We start from the raw sequence: 17606 nt of genomic DNA, 5'->3' as shown, positions 1-17606 counted from the left end.
TGAGCGATGGAAAGCCCTGATATGGTGTTCATACCTGAAACCCCTTAATTTTTGTGGCTTTTTTGGTCAGAAGCTATTACCAACCTGACATAAAACCGAAGGATAAAAATCAACTTATGGACTAATGTGAGGAATCACCAAAGTAATGCAGCTTTTCGTATATGTGTATACATCATGTAGCATAATCTTTGAATTAGTCACTCTGTTCGCTGTCAACCCAACTGTCAGATGGCTTTTCTTTTTCTTTCTTGTTTTCTTTTTTTTGCCCATCCACTACTTTATTTATGTCTTCACTTCAGATTTGAAGACTACTGTGCCCACATCATTCAGAGCTGGTGGCACCACATCCGACAAAGACAAGGCCATCGTCATCATCACCAGGACAGACTGAGAATAAGCATGGGCGATCTCTCGCCGATGAAGAGCGCCTCCTCGGCGACCAAGTCCGTCTCCATCATCATCTCCCCGGAGACAGGGGTTCTGCGGGGGGAGGAGTCGCGAGGGGGGCCGGTCGACGTGGGTCGCCGGGGGGAGGCGGAGTCTCAGAGGAGGCCGAGAGCAAGGAAGGGGGCGGAGATTGTCAAGAAGAAGAGGACCACGCCCTTGGCGCCCAACGAAGCTGCCTCCATCATCCAGCAGGCTTGGAGGAGACACATTGTGAGTTTAGGGACGAGGCCTAGGGAATGGGGATTGAATTATTGGCTGAATAATGTTGTTTGTTGCTCTTCTTACTGAACAATACATTTTGGATGTTCAAAGAATCTCACTTACTTTTTAACACTTTCTGTGCCGTGGAATTTGAACAGTGTGTACAACTTTAGGGGGTTTTCTGTGCTGATCAGCTTTTGAGGGCCAATCTTGCATGATGGAAACATTATTTCCTATCTAGATGACACAATAGACTTTTTGTATTGAGAAAGTATGGATATTAATTTTCACTTCAGTCCCTTAATTGTGACAAAAATAAGTGCAAATGGAGCTGTTTTTGTGTACCTGTATGTGTCACATATTTCTGGCATGCAACAGAGATGGCCATCTTTTGGCCAAAGCAGAGCATAGATTTCTTACTGTAAAGGAAATCATTTCAAGACAATCATAGTGCTGTTGTTTACCTATAAAAAAAAGGAAAAACCAGACATACCAAGTGTACATGCATTAGAATAAGTAACATGAATAAAAAGTAAATGAGGGGAAAGAAAAGATTGTTCTCTCCTAGTAGTCCTAGGAAATTTGCATTTGATCAACAGTTAAAGTTTCTTTACGTGTCGCATCTTGTATATCATGTCCATCAAGCAGAAAATGCGTCAGCATTACCTAGATATGTTATCAAGCTTCAATCTAAGCTCTGTTGTATAAATAGGTGCGTGCTTGTGATTGATGTAATCTGCAATTCTTTATGACAACTCCACTGCCACCCGCACACACAAAGAAAACCATGTCCATGGTTTGTATGAATTCCATCACCCTATTTTACTTGACACCCTCGCCTTTGTCCTCAACCAGGATGTGCAGGTGTACCGGTATTACCGGGACCTCATCAACTTCCGTTGCCGGGGCAACCCAGCCATGATGCTGCGTTGCATCAACCCAAAGGAGGCTAATCTCTTGGATGCTGCCGCTGGGATACATATCAAGTTCAGACTTGCTGGGGTGAGTACTGCTCTCATTTTTGTCCCTCTTTGTCAAGTGATGTGTGTAACCATGTTGCCACTTAACAACAATAACGTTACTCTCGCAGTGCTTCTTGCTGTACTGTTTCAGTAAAATTTGTTCTGTTTGTAAGTGCTTGTATGTGTTGCAGTTCAGATGCAGGCCAGGAAATTATATATTGATTTATTATATTGTAGAACTTCAATTAAGCACAGATAGAAATCAATCAAGGAGGTATAATTACCTCTGCCAAGGGAGGAGGTTATGTTTTCATTACCAGTGGTTTGTTTGTATGTCCGTGTGCAAAATAACTAAAAAAAGTTGCAAATGGATTGGGATGAAACATGCAAGAAAGGTTGAGAATGCCATAAGGAACAGTTCATTAGATTTTATTAGTGATCCGGAAATTTTTATGGAGAACTTCAATTAAGCACAGATAGAAATCAATCAAGGAGTTATGATTACCTCTGCCAAGGGAGGAGCTTATGCTTTCATTACCAGTGGTTTATTTGTTTGTCCGTGTGCAAAATAACTAAAAAAAGTTGCAAATGGATTGGGATGAAACATGCAAGAAAGGTTGAGAATGCCATAAGGAACAGTTGATTAGATTTTATTAGTGATCCCAAAATTTCTATGAATTTTATGAAGGATTTTCAATATTTTGGCAGGTATGGTCAATGAACTTGGGAGTTCAAGCTGAGCATTTTTTAGTTATTCATACCCGCACTTAAGTGCGTGTTCTGGTTCTGTGAGGGCGAGGCTCACCGCACAGCTGGAAGTTGATGTAACAAAGGCTTCTATATTTGGAAATCGGACAATTTTTCAGCATGTATACGTATGGGTGGAAATCACTGATCTCTAAGGAAGAACAAGATAACTGGTGGAAAGTAGCTGCTTGGCGGAGGTCTGCGCTCTCAGAGTGCTTCTCTAGTTCCAGTTTGGGTAGTACTTGTATAGCATAGAAACCATGTTTATGCTGAACAACTTTCTTGACTTTCATTGTGCATAGATTTAGCATCGATCTATTACATTTTAACTGTAACACTAATCTTCCTTTTTATCCTCCATGTAACTCTCAAAGGCTAAGTTCCCACCCAACATATACTACAAAATCTTCACCCACCGTCCCATCATCGACATGTGTGCCAACAGCCCCAAGGACTACACGGCAGCGCCCTCCAAGCGTTTCGCCGCCAAGGACGTCCACAACCGACGCATCGCACCCATGCCTGAACCCAGCGCGGGGCCCCAGGGGGTGGCGGACAAGACGGGATGGTACCAGAGAACGGAGAACAACGGGTGGCGGCTGGTATCAGACAGGGTGAGAAAAGTCTATTATAATAGGTTCCGTTTTGCCAAGGGTGGCTTCTTCAGCAGGTGTAAACAATGTTCCTCCACAGGGACCTCCCAATATTATCACCCAACATAGTTGTTGTTGTTGTCTTAAAGAAAAAAGGAAGAGAAGAACATTGCAATGTGCACATTTATAGACCGATTCTGTGACGCGCTCTGTGTATTTTTGGCATGGGCAGCGCTATTAACGCGGTGTCTTAGCCGACCCCCCCTCCCCTCTCCCCCATCCCCTTCCGCATGCGGAATGAAAAACTGATGCATGGTTGTTTTAGCCAATAGGCGTCTCGTACTGAGTGCGCGAATGCTTGCTTAGTGCGCGAACCTTTGTTACATGTGCGCGATAAACATGTTGCCCGTGGGGTGGGGGAGAGGAGGGGGGGTTGGCTAAGACACCTCAAAATGAGCCTATGGCTGCGCCCAGTGCCACAAATTGTCTGCTGCCCTCAACCAACCCGAATCGGTCTATATGCCTGGGTGGAGAAAACGTGGGCGAAACATCTTGAGCAAGGATGTATGCACAGAGCAGGATTTAAATCTTGTATCTCCTGTGGGAATAATCAGAGCCTTGTCTACCAGTACTGCAAAAGAGGAAATTTTAGGCGAATAACTTTTTATGTTTTGTTAATTTCAGTGAACTTCTCTTGTCTATCATTTCACAGATATGAATGTATTTTTTAAAGCAAGATTTATTATCTTTAAATGAGGTATATGCATGTGATCATGCCTAAGATGGTTCAGTTATTTGTGCAATTCACCCCAAAAAGTCCACACCACTGATCACCTTTCATGCACAGTATGCCAGAGAACTCCCATTCATATTAAGTCTCATGTCTTGATGCCCAAGATGATGGAAGGATGGATATGTTTCATGGCACATTTTCAACTGATTTTGTTTTTATCTCTCGCACACATTTCAGTTAATCTTGCGAGCAGACCAGGATCCGGTGACATGGGATAGCTCCAAGAAGAAGGTAGACTTCCCCCATTCCAGACTACAGCGGAGGGAAGACGTGGAGAAGAAGAAGAAGAGGAAGAAGTTGGAGTGGATGAAGAAGATGTGAGTTTATTTATTTATTTATTTGTTTATTTGTTTTGTTTTAGTAGGGTAGCTCTGTCAGTGGCTAAACACTGTTATTCTCAGAGGCCCTACAATACAATAACATACATCACAAAATACATACATGTGTACATTGTAGACACATTAAAAGAAAATAGCATAATATACAATTACGGTACACTTACAACATGGCCAGATAATTGAGTTAACCCATGCATTACCAGAACCAGGTTTGATGTGTATTAACCATACGGATACTTAACATGTCTCAGAGTCAGTGGAAAAATGAGCAAAGAAAATGGGATTCCATCGGGATTCGAACCCGAGACCTCTGGATTGCTAGCCTGGTGCTCTACTGACTGAGCCATAGTAAGCCCTAGTACAGTGTTCGTCCCATAAACCCTTAATTCTCAATGCTCGAATGATCAGAAGCTATAGCAGTGTGTATGTGTGTGACACACACACACACACACTTGAACCTTTTTACTTTTGAAAGAAAAGAAAGTCTGAGTTGCATGGTCATGGCTGCCACCGATGATTCCAGTATTGTATAGAAGTAAATCTGTTGGAAATAAAGTGTACTGAATGTGGGTAATTGCTAATTGTGAAAATCAGATTCACCATGCTCATTTTCCCCATGGGAAGTGATGTTAAGGTAAAGGGCTTGAATGGTTCATTTTCATTTTGAAATTTATTCGTGGGTATCTGCATAGTCGAAGCATTATTTTCTCAAACTGATGTATGCATTCTTGTTATTTTTTTTTCAGCCATTTGACCATCAGTATAATAGCTCAGTGAGCTAATTTCGGCAACTTTCATGAAATTTAGCCAACACACAAATAAATGGTGTCTCTTGTGTATGCATGCCTGATCAAAGTCGACAAAGGTGACACCAATACTTAGGAGTATGTTCACATCATAAGAAAGGTGTGTGGGGTGCTTTCATCTGTTGTCACGTCTAATGCTCTCTTTCTCCCGACATCATTGACCAGGTACCAGGACGGCATGCTGCAGGCCACCAGTGACGACCAGGGCCTCAACCACCTCGTGGAGGATGCCACCGACGGCATGATGGCTACCCTGGAGATCAAGGGACCCGAACAAGTGGACGACTGGGAGGTGGACGAGCTCCTGCAGTGGACCAGCGGCCTGAATTTTGACGAGTAAGGAGACTAGATTTCATTTGCATACAGCTTACTTGCCATTTCCATTTTGAAGTTTGAATTTCTCCCATTCTAGCTGTGTGTCTCCCACTTTACGTACATGTATTCTTCTCCCACCTAAAATTTAGCTTTCTCCCTGTCCCAACTTTATTTTGTCATGTACACTATGTGTTCACAAAAAAGAAAACAAAAAAAAGGCTAAAGATAGCACCAAGGAGCATTTATAACCCTAGAGCTTGGACCCCTGCCACAAGGAGCGTTTTTACTTTGTGCTTGTGAAGTCCGCTATGCCCACATGATATTGTGCGCATTATCGTGCGATCAGAGTTTCCAGTTTGCATGGGGATCTAGGCGGGAGAATCTCCACTTTATAAGATGGGGGCTTGGGTCTCTGCATTTCTAATATTGTAATAAAAACAGACATCCATTCTAATGATTGTACTTAAGAATAGCATTATCCTATCCTTTGTCATTCGTTTCTGTGGAAATATTCCGCCATGTGTAGAGTGTTGTGGGATGTTCTGTCAAATTGGTTCACTATCACGCTCAAACCAATCGCTGATTGGTATTGGACTAGCCCATATCAAATTCCTTCTTGTCTATGTTCTTTTCCTTGGCAGCTACCAGAAATCATGGCAGGAAATTGCAACATCAGCTGGGTCAGAGACATTTGTTGGTGAGTTTTGCCCTTCTCCCCCCCCCCCCCCCCCCCCCCCAATACATAACATACAATCAAACACCTTGTTATACCTCCGCCACGAAGTGTTGCCGGAGGCATAATGCTTTATTAGATGATATGAAAAGATTGAAAATGCACAGATGATGAAATAATGGACAACAAATTCTCTTTTTATGCCAACACCCCCTCGCCATCTTCACCACACTCACATTAATTTCAATGTTAATGTTTAGAGATGAATTCTAGTTTACGTGGAGTTGAACAAATCAGTATCTCTTGTCATGTTATGTACACATCCTAACACTTGTTCCAGCAACAGCTCCTTTGCACATACACTCATCTACAGCTGTTGATTCAGCCAAAGTGAATCGTACTGTGAAAAAATCCTGCAACAGATTTTCATACCTTGAGGTTAAAACATTCTGTAACATCCTGATTATTTCTAGTCAACACTTAGCGTGTCATTTGTCCATGTCCATGATATCATAGCTGATAGGATACGTATTAAGTTATGCAAAATCATTGTGCATGGTAAATGCTGTAAATGAAAGTGCTCCATTTTGTTTTCTGTTCTTTCTCAAGATATCCTCATGATGCATGTCAAGTATGTACATATAGTATATGTTGTCATATGGCATAGACCGCTTTAAAGAATGTATACATGGCTGAACAATTGTACTTCTTTGATAATGGTGCAAAAAACTCCTAGTGATGTGAACAGCTGGCCGTAGTAATTTGCGTGTCTGCTGTTTTTCTTGACCTTTTGATCGTTTGTATGCTTATTTTAGATGAGCGGTTAAAATTCAAGACCAGCAATCAAGACCCATTCGAGTTCAGCCTAACAATGGACTCTCTACCATCGGCCCCGTCACCATCGAGAGCAACCACCGCCAACATCCGCACAACGCCGTCCAAACCGGCTCAGGGAGTGTCGGTGAAATGAGGGAGTGCTTTTCAAGAAAGACAATAGTAAAGAAATTGAACTGCAGTTACTAAATCCGTCCAATTAAATTGGCTTCTACCAAGACACGTACCTCTACAAGGCTCGGCTTCCAGTATCCACAGAGAAATTCGAAAAGTTTTCATATCAAAGCAGTTGCAGAGAAAACTTCTGTCGTTATTGTTGCTGTAAAGTTTGTTCCAGTTGTTTGGAATGTTTGACATCATGCAAGCAGAATGGTGGGCTGTGTATACTGTAAAACATGATAAATTCGCGGCATGAAATTTTTGCGAAATTGGAGGCGACGGCCTTTTTCACTGCATGAAATTTTCGATGCATACAGTGTATAAAAAAAACTTTCGCGTGCATTTTGATTTCGTGAATCCTGGCGCTTGCGAAATTCTCGAAATCAAAATGCACGCGAACATTCCTCGTTTTACAGTAGTTGGCATAATCATCAACAACGTTGTAGATCATAACTGCCTTGCCAGTGCCGTTGTCAACTCTGTAATTATTCTTGTCATCAACATCATCATCATCATCATCACCATCATCACCATCATCATCATCATCATCATCATCATCATCAGCAACATCATCATTAACATCAGCATCAGCATCATCAACATTATTATTATCACGATCATCATCGTCATTCTCATCGTCAACATCGTCATTATCAGCATCATCACCATCAACACGATCATCATCATCACGATTATCATTATCATTATCATCATAAACGTTGTCAACGTCATTGCATCATCATCATCATCACTGACATGGTTTCATTCAATCAGCGAAGTAAATATTCATTCCAGTGAATCAAACAAAATATATGCAACCTTCATGACAAGTCTGCGCCATCTAGCAGTTTGCTGCATCAGGGCTGGCTGGATGAGATTTTTAAGCTGTCATTTGAATTTACCACACCATGGGTAATGCATGGCATACTGGAAAGAGGTCAGCATTCAACTCTATGCTAAACATTGGTGACATGTTCATGGACTTGATCCTGCTATAAACTGGTGTTCTGCCCGCAGTGTTGATATCTTTCAATCATTGAAGTGTGTACAATGTTATCATTTGATGTGGACTGAAAAGGTCGAGTTCTTTTTCTTTTCCTGTGTCTCAATTTCACAAAGTTGGTTTGTTGAAGTGAAATGAAAGCGACAGATTATACTGAAATATGAGAAATAGTTAGCATACTGTTTCATTTACAATGACAGATCATCCCTGTTAGTGATATACAGGCATAAAGGAAGAGCTGAATAGGTCATTATAAGCCAGTTCAGAGTTCCACTTTGCACATGAGCAGAATCAAGGTCATTTGGACCAACAGGCATGTTGGTTTTTAAATTCAGTGGGATAAGCATTTGTGATGTAATGATTATTCATGTAATCCTTATAAATGCTGCTTGCCAGCACATCCACCTGACAGCAAAAGTGGTATTTGGCAATATCAATAGAAAGAGATTGTCAATACATTCAATGCAAATTAATGAAATGGATGCTTTCCCAAGTGTTGATTGACGGATCATTCTGGTCATCTGGTCTACGCAAGTTTATTCTTTGTTTGATCAGGATTGATGGATCCATAAATTGTCACATAAAGCTTATGCATTATGTCGCTCTGGAAATTAGTGAAGTGCCCCTAACCGACTGAGAAAAAAGAAAGGTCATTCCTACCAATGTGTCTATGAACTAACTCTGAACTGGCTTATTGATTATGCTGTCACATAGAGACACACTCATTGAGTTTGCAAACAAGTAGACTCGAAGTGGGATTGCATTATATTGTGCTTTAATGAAGTATGGCTTACGTAAGGAGGTCATGTGATCAAAACATCCCGAGCAGAGTTATGATGTCATCTGAGTTTCATTGTGTCATCACTGTCATGTGACCTCGTGCCCATGCCATAAAGAAGTTTGCAACAATTGAAAGTTTCTGTATTTGCAGTGACCATGGTAATTACTCAAATACTCCTATCTGATTGGTTGCTGCGTGGATGCTACCATAAAAACTGCTGTCATCATAACTTACAATTCCTGTAAAGAGGTTCATGACATTGTTTTGGGGTTCAAAGGGTGCCATGATGTATAGCAGGTACATGAATGCCCCATGCATCAGTGCTTTTGTGCAAATCACCTTTTTTTTCCCCCTGTGAAATCTCCTTCAAGATGGTGTAATGAATGGTACAAATAATGGTACAAAGAGGCCTTCGGACATGGAGATTCTTTTATTTTCATCACATCAATAATTGTGATAGATAATACAAGAAAGACAATATACAATAACAACCATAAAGAGGTTAACTCCTCTGCAGCTTAAGTCGATTGCGTAATCAGAGTTGGTACCTTAAGACCAAGTCTTGTAGTATAACTCAGGAATATTTCATGGTGACAGTGATGTTTCCGATGAAATGTATGGAAAGCCCAACATGTTTGTGGATGCACTCCCATTGTTCTTGCTTGCAAATTTTGTGCCATTCTGTGAATAGTGCATAAAGAGCAGTTAAAGGTGTACCAATCTGAGATTTAAGAGGGCTTTGAAGGTTCCATAAAATATTATGTACAGTAGTAGCCTAGGCAAAACCATCCAGGAACAATTGCCAAAGATTAACATTACAGGCGACTCCAGTTATAACGAAGTCCTCGGGACCAGCAGTTTTCTGTTATTATATCGAAATTTTGTTAGATCCGAACATTTAAAAGTGTATGAAGATATCTAGATGATAATTAAGGCCCTGACTTTTACGTTGTTTTATCTAAAACTTCATCATAACCATGTTCGTTACAACGGGAGTGCACTGTATTTTTTACCATTTTCAACATATTCTCCAAACAAATTGGTTTTACTTCGACGTTTAGAACATAGCAGACGCTTGAAGCGTGGGTCCATGCAACAGCGCCCTCTTGAATCCAGGTTCATTTCCCATTAAGAGAGGATGGTAGCATCACATGGTATGTTACAAGTTCATTTGCAGATTGAGATATCAACAGTTTCATTTCATATGGGCACAGTCTTTCCTTTTGTTACATGACTTAATACCTTCGTTTCACAGTGAAATTCCCATATTGCAAGTTTAATGGTACATAGGTTTCTGTGTACTTAACGAAAATCTTGATTTTTTTTTCTTTCGGGGGGTTGAATTTCTCTTTGACTGGAGGAGTTACCTTTACTTTTGATTATTCTGTTTCCAGGATGACGTGGCATCCCAAGAATTCTCACCGGAATTTCAGACAGTAACCTAGACATGTTGATAAAGGACCATGATCAGAGTCAGACTATGTATTTCTATCTTGCTGACAGCAGTATTCGTCTTCACTGAAACTGAGTGTGTGTAGATATGTATAGTACATATAATGTACAATTATTGATATAGAGCTGAATAAAAGAGAATGAACTTATTGAATGTTATTGTTTATTCATTTAACTTGTTTTAACTTCATAAACTTCTATGTTTTTGTGTGTTCTTTATTCATGTATGGTAGCTTGAATGGAAACTGCCGAGTCCACATGCTGTGCTGATTTGGTCACAAAGTCATATTGAATAGAATACCTGAAATGTTAGCGCTACATGTATTGCAATTTATATTTTATTTGAAAAAGAAATCAGTTATGTCACTTTCCATTTGAAAAAGGATTAGTGTCCCATGTACTTACACCAAAACAAAATGGAACTACATTGATAGCATAGTAGCCATTTACACTTTGACATTGCAGTATAGGATGTTATACATGTACATGTACATGTGTACACACTGATAATGTTGCCAGATATAACATGTGAGCTGCTCAGCTCGAAAACCCACAAAAAGTTTCAGATAAGTATTCTCTGTAATGAAACCAAATATGTCACTTGGCTGTCCAACTCAAATTTTAAAGTTTACCTTACCTGAGAGAGTAATATTTTGTCTACCTTCTGTCAAAATTTGGTGGCTTAAAAACAAACGACAAACTGAGATATTAGAGTTTTTCTGGACCGTATTTTTTCAGATAGGTTCTGTTTCATTGGGAAATAAAACATGCTTTCATTGATATTTCTTTCCAGCATGCCTGAGTGACTCTAATCTTTAAATTCTCTCTCCTCCCTTTTCTATGAAACCCTCCAAACTCTCTCATATTTCAATCACTTTTAGAATGGGTTAGATGATCCAATTCTAACAAGTTCTATATCATTTTAATGCTTAGCGCTGGCCCTTTAAATGTAAAAAAAAAAAAATGGAAATTCACTTTGGCCAATTTTTTGTGGATTTTGAGTTGATATATATATGTGTGTGTGTGTGTGTGTGTGTGTGTGTGTGTGTGTGCGTGCGTGCGTGCGTGCGTGCGTGCGTGCGTGCTGCGTGCGTGCTGTGTGGGTGTGTGTGTGTGTGTGTGTGTGTGTGTGTGCGCGTGTGTGTGTGCTGTGTGTGTGTATTGGTAAAATTGATTATCTTTGTTCGGTGACCAAGCCTGACTTCAGACTACAAGTCATTTTTAACTGGATATGAACAACAACAACACCAAAAATTTGGCAGTTTAGAGTTATTACCACCCTTCATTTAGCCCTATTCGTCAAGTTAAGATTGTAACCTCTCCTCTCCAGCTGAGATAATATTGACGATGGCGCCCTCGACGAGAAAAATGGAAGAGGATCAAAGAAGTCCTAAGTAAATGTGTCGAACTCTGCACATACAGAAACAAAAAAGCTATAAGACGACGCAGCCTCCCGGGTTGGACAATGGAAATAGCCGTCTCGCGCAGACGCAGAACACCGTTTTTTTTTTGGCCTAATTAGCGTCGCCTTTAGCGTTCGCGTCCCAGATTTAAAGCTCGCTTATGACAGAGCGCCACACGTCGGATTGCTGCATGCATTGTGTAATCATCTTGGCGTCATTTCACACACGAGGGACATCTTTATAAAGATCGGGGGGGGGGGGGCATTTCATGAAGCAGTTTGGTCGGATATTTTTCTGACAAAACAAGCTACTAAAATCCTTGCATCTGATTGGCTGAGTGCAAATTTGTCCGAAATCTTTGTCGGACAAAATGCTTCATTAAATGCCCCGCTGGCCTCAAAAGCGTTATTCGGAACGGAACTGGACCACTATCCTGCTAAGTCATGAAAGTCAGTCGACATGACTCAATTCAATTAGCACCTGGAAATTCGCGTCAGAGATATTCACGTAGTGCATCTGATTCGCCGTCGATGACGCCATTTCTCCTGCAACGTCGTCGATATCAACTAAAAAATAATAACATGAAATAAAAAAATAAAGAAGTTTAGAAATAATAACACTGAAATGTTGGAATGTTGGGCGTCATCTACAGATGAAAGCGAAAGCTCGGTGAATACCGATGAAACAGGTCGATGATATTGGAGCCCTGAGGGTGTACTTAACTATACGGACTGTGTAAACGCAATTCGAAGATATGATCCTACTTGTTTGTCATAAATGATAGGGTAACGATGTGAACATGCTTTTAATCATCGACAGTGCCTTTCCCTATAGTTGACGTTCATACTGACTGTTGAAATGAAACAAACAAACAAACAAAAACTTCTGCATGAGAAACCGAACTAAGTAAATATAGACCTTAACTGTTTCTCTTCTACTTTATCACGTTCATTCAAGTAGAATCTATAAGTCTATAAACCAGTTTTTGGTTTTGCGCAGAGGTTCACTAACATCCAGTGCCTATTCTGTGAAATCCCAATACCACGAGGACGTTTGCTGATGTAAATAAGCTTTAAAGGACAAATTCATCCAGATATATGTATTGATGAGTGAATGCAGCAATATTAATAAAACACATCAATGAAAGTTTGAGGAAAATCGGATAGTCCGTTTAGAACTTAATTTGATGAAGTTTCTGCGCCGCCATCGCTAGATGAGAAGACTCCGACAGTTTGTGATGTCAAATACGTAAAATAATAAAGAGAAAACAAAAAGAGAATTCAACATATTTTCATATTTCTTGCAAAATGCAAGAATGCTTGACTCACGAGTACCTCTTTCAGAAATCAAAGGGAACCATATCATGTACTCATAGTCTATAGACAAGTTGGGAGAATGTGTACTTTTCAGAAAGAATACATTTTGTTGAATCCTCTTTATATTTTCTTTTGTTGTCCATATGTGACACCACAGACTGTAGAAATAATTTTATTGAGTGATAGCTGCAGAGAAACTTTAAGAATTCATAACTTTTGAACCGATTGTCCGATTTTCCTCAAACTGCATTAACTCAATCTACAAACATAAACATTTTGTGTGAACTTGTCATTTGATACCACGAATTAAGGAAAAGTGTGAACAAAGAAAAAAAAAACATACAAGGTTTGAAATCATAAAATCTTTATTTTTGTTTTTCCTGTGCGGCCTATCAACTAAGCTTCAGCTCTGAAAAATCTTTCCTGCATTTTGTGGTGTCATCGGCAGTAAATTCACTCGAAATATGCGAGCATCTATTCTTTATTTTTTATTTTTGTATATGCATAACGCACTATGCTATAAACAGGTGTATCAGCTCAAAATAGTGAAACGAGTTACATACGATACAATTCCCTCCGTTTTCCCTGTTTGTTTTGTTTGTTTGTTTGTTTGTTTGTTTGTGTCGTGGAGGTGTCGTGGCTGAGTGGATAAGAGCGCTCGTCTGTGAACGACATGAGCGTGGTATGGTTCGTGGGTTCGAGCCCATGCCAAGCCCGACACGTTTGCCCTTCAGCAAGGCACTTTATCCACATTGCTGCTCTCCACCCAGGAGTATAAATGGGTACCCGGTAGGATGAGAAAGCTTATGTTGGTTGATCAGCATGTGCGCGCCTGTAAAATGGCTGCGACTGGCTGGAATGCTCCCCAGGGAGTGGAGAATGAGCACTGTTAGTGCTGGTTGGAAATAATGTATCCAGTGACCGGGGTAATAATAGTCTGTAAAGCGCATTGAAACCCTGAAGTGTGTGAAATGCGCTATATAAAAAACCAGCTATTATTATTATTATTATTATTTCCCTCCATTAACTATTAAGTCTTGAAGCATTTTCCATGTAGCATAGTATATCATAAAAACCTTCCTTGTCATTGTACATTGATTTCTTTGTATATACATTTTTAGTCATGGTAAAGTGCATAACATGTATTGTGATGCTTACTTTAACTGATTCTACTATTTATGACGTCACGAAAGGCAAGAAAGTGCGGGCGTTAGGTGCAGAATTTATGACAAACAAAATGATTGAAAATTCCTCGACACATGTTTTGATCATTCCACTTCCAGAATTCATGATTTGCAGACACCGGCCCTATCCACGTCATTTGGAAGTCAACATGGACTCGGGGATACTAGGGAACTCTTTGAGGATTCACTGTCAATACATTGTAATTTTATCTTGATTTGGATCTTTCTCTGTTGTCTCAAGTAGAATGTAGAGTGTAGAGGACAACATTCACCGCGGCTTAGATGGAAAAGGATGATCAGGCTTACTTTGCAGCGGCAGAGACAAACTATATAGAGTCTCAATTCTGTATCAGATCCGCATTGATGTTGCCGACCTGGGATGAAAGTACCGACAAAAGGAAAAACGATCGCCATGTTACAGCGCCATCTTTTGTTGTCATTTTGCTCAGCCTGTCTGCTACGACATTTCTTTGTTTACGCCCCGACAACCATGTATAGTCAGTCCTCATGAGAGGCGGTGTATGTTGACAGTGAGTGTGAAAAGACAGTGGTGATGATGTCGTAGTCTCGGTCTAGGGTTATCATTTTATTTTCATTAAAAGAGAGGGATTATATTAGGCCCTAATCTCATGAATTTGATAAGAATCAGTACCACCACAAACAACCATTCTGAAATAGGAGGAGGAGGAGGAGGAGGAGGAGGAGGAGGAGGAGGGTGAGAAGGAGTGGCCAGCTACGTCAAAAGTATAGAGACTCCCCGACTCTTCATTACTGTCTCTCCATCACCACTGGCGGATGACTCATTCGCACCAGCTCCGAGTAGCTTGAGACGGGCATCATCCCTTTCATCATCATCATCAAGTTCGTCGCATCTTTTGTGCTGGCGAGTGTGTGCATGGCATGTGTTTGCCTACCACCCACGCTTCGATGCAGTAGACAATCTGATCACCATCTCCGAATTAAGCGTATAATTAGGCAAAACTTACAGAGGACCCTGTCGGGATTCCTTTGTAGCGCGTACAGGGAATCAAAATCCCAGCGCATTGTGGAAAGATACCTGACAACTGCTGTGAATGCGTCGGGCGAACGCGCCTCATTTGACGAGTGCTTCATTGTTAATGTGTCGTCTGATCCCACATTTTGCTGAAAAGGAGTCCTCCCAGGTACATAAACGTCAACAAAAGCAGCGCGGGTTTTTTGTTCCAGCGCGGCGCACGTTGTTGGAGATCGTCACGGGCGTTTACGCCGACCAAGAGACAACTATTCTCCCACCGAATCGCGGGCATTGTGATCGCTGCCTCTCTTTTTAGCATTCTCATCGGCAGCGATTTTATTGATTCCTACGAGCGAAACGGCTTTTTATGTTCATCGTTCAAGTGGAACTCCCCGTTTTGTTGAGAGAGCCCGTACATGTCGCGCTTTACAGTAGTAGTAGTTCACGAGTAGTGATCAGCGCCGGGAGGAGGGTTGTCGAATGCGCTCATCAATGCGCTGGACCAGGTAGCTGTCATATCGCATCTTGTGTTTAACCCGAGAGTTGAATACACATTCATGTCTACTGCATCAACCACCTGCGTCAAAAAGGAGATCCACAAGTATAAAAAACTAGCCAGCGGATCGCCTAATAAATCCGCAAATATATCAAGTTGAGGTCGTGGGTGTGTGTTGATGCGTGCTGGATGTGAGTAAAGGATTTGCTCGTGTCGCCGGAACGATGCCTTTTTCGTCTGGATAAGGATATATGTGAGGATTTATATGCTCCAGAAGTGGGTGGAGTCCTGGTATATTTTGTCGTCATCTCGCTGAACTTACACCAAAAGGTGAGTAATAGAAGAACAGTGAAATGTGGCATGGTATTGAAAATACCCATTACACTTAACCTTGGGAACTTAATCATCTAGTCTACCATAGGTAGTAAATGGTTGGAGAAATGGCCTTTTATTATTGAACAGTGTGTAGAGCTTTGATGCTGGTGTGTGAATTATTTATGTATTTGAATACACACAAACATTGAATGTACATGTACAGAATGTTCAACCTTCATCACTGTTTTTCCAGTGACATCATGGATTGACATCTGTGGCACCAGCTAATATTGATATTAGTGGATGGTAAGGCTCTATAAAAGCCTCAGTTTGATTGACAAATATCATGTATAAAAAGCCATCACTGCTCACTTTGCCACATTAGTGATTATTTATGCCACTTGTTGTCTTACCACCAATAGCAATCATGACCATACCATTATCATCATCATCATCACCACCACCACCATTAGTATCATCACCATAAACATCAACATTCTATAGCTACTGTATCATCAACATCCCATCACTTTACTACCACTTAATACCAATAGCATATCACCATCACACTTGCCATCATCGCCACAATCTCCAGCAGCACCATCATCATTACAAGTATCATCATTACCACCATCAGATCATCCCCTTCCTCCACCAGCTCATCATCATCACTGTCACCATAGCAACCACTTAATACCAGTACAGTAGCTCATCACCTCTCATTTTACCATCAACATAGTGATTCTATGTCATATTTCTCTATGATGCTACCACCTGTACTATGCTGAGGACATTGTTTCCAATCTTTACTGATGTTTCATTTGCCAAGGCCATCATCATTTTTAGAGTATACATTTGTATTACAGCATCATTGTTGGCATGGTGGCATATTTTATGATCATCTTATTGATATCCGTAAATTGTAGGTACCGGTATTGATGATTGCATTCTCTGATATCAGTAGTAGTTAGAAAAGAAACCCACAATGTATGGCCATAAGATTTTGCTTAATATGATGCACATAATGGGGCATATATGTATGTATTTTACATTGATCAAGCTATAATCATCTTTATATATTTTTACATACAGGTATAGTAGGGATAAAGGCGCTACTGTAATGTTAAATATTCTATGTGTGATGTTATTTACATATACCTATGTATGTGTTATATAGATAAATATACATTTAATGTCATTGTGTGTGGTAAGATGGATTTGAATGTCTATTTCCAATTTGAACATTGGCACATAAGAGGCACAAAAGAGACACAGTTTCAAAGTTTGTATACAACTACATTTGTATGTAGCAATCGTAATTGAGGTCCATAGACTGTAAAGAGTAAAGAATACATTTAAACCAACCAGTTTAATGAGATGATTGTTTAACTAAAATAGAGTCAATCCATCCCACACCTATGTAATAGTGAAAATATATTTACTATTCATATTTGTAAATTGCTGTATCAACCAAAATGACTTAAGTACCTCCTTGGTATCAATTAATGATGAGAATGAATTCAAGTATGAACAGGCCTGTCATCTCTTTGCTAACATGGCTATAAAGAAAACAAATCAGACCTGGGTACAAACTCAAAATCTGCTACATGTTCACTTCCACAATCCTCTCCTGTACCAGCAACTGATGAAAAATCTTTCACTCAATTCTTGTCTTTTGATGAGCTTTATAAATGCAGAGTTATTATCTTTTCTGCTGCTATAGAGTCAATTTTCCTTTTGTGAGGTGAACCCACACTTTAAGAGCTCTATACAGTGGTCTGCATTTGCACATTC

At 40.3% G+C, this 17606-nt stretch overlaps 1 protein-coding gene across 1 annotated transcript; it reads left to right on the top strand.

Annotated features, from left to right (window-relative positions):
* Positions 1 to 384: 384 nt before the first annotated feature.
* On the top strand, positions 385 to 14757 carry LOC139722443 (protein MFI-like). Its single transcript, XM_071633737.1, has 8 exons — positions 385 to 657; positions 1504 to 1650; positions 2732 to 2971; positions 3921 to 4060; positions 5053 to 5223; positions 5844 to 5899; positions 6691 to 6836; positions 14686 to 14757. The coding sequence occupies exons 1-8, from the start codon at positions 400 to 402 to the stop codon at positions 14755 to 14757; spliced, it is 1230 nt and encodes a 409-aa protein (XP_071489838.1). The 5' UTR covers positions 385 to 399.
* Positions 14758 to 17606: the final 2849 nt, after the last annotated feature.

The sequence above is a fragment of the Diadema antillarum genome, unplaced genomic scaffold, assembly GCF_040938485.1.
Source record: "Diadema antillarum isolate AM-2024a unplaced genomic scaffold, OU_Dant_1.0 scf00000165, whole genome shotgun sequence".
Classification (NCBI taxonomy): domain Eukaryota; kingdom Metazoa; phylum Echinodermata; class Echinoidea; order Diadematoida; family Diadematidae; genus Diadema; species Diadema antillarum.
This window is presented reverse-complemented; position numbering and strand designations above follow the sequence as displayed.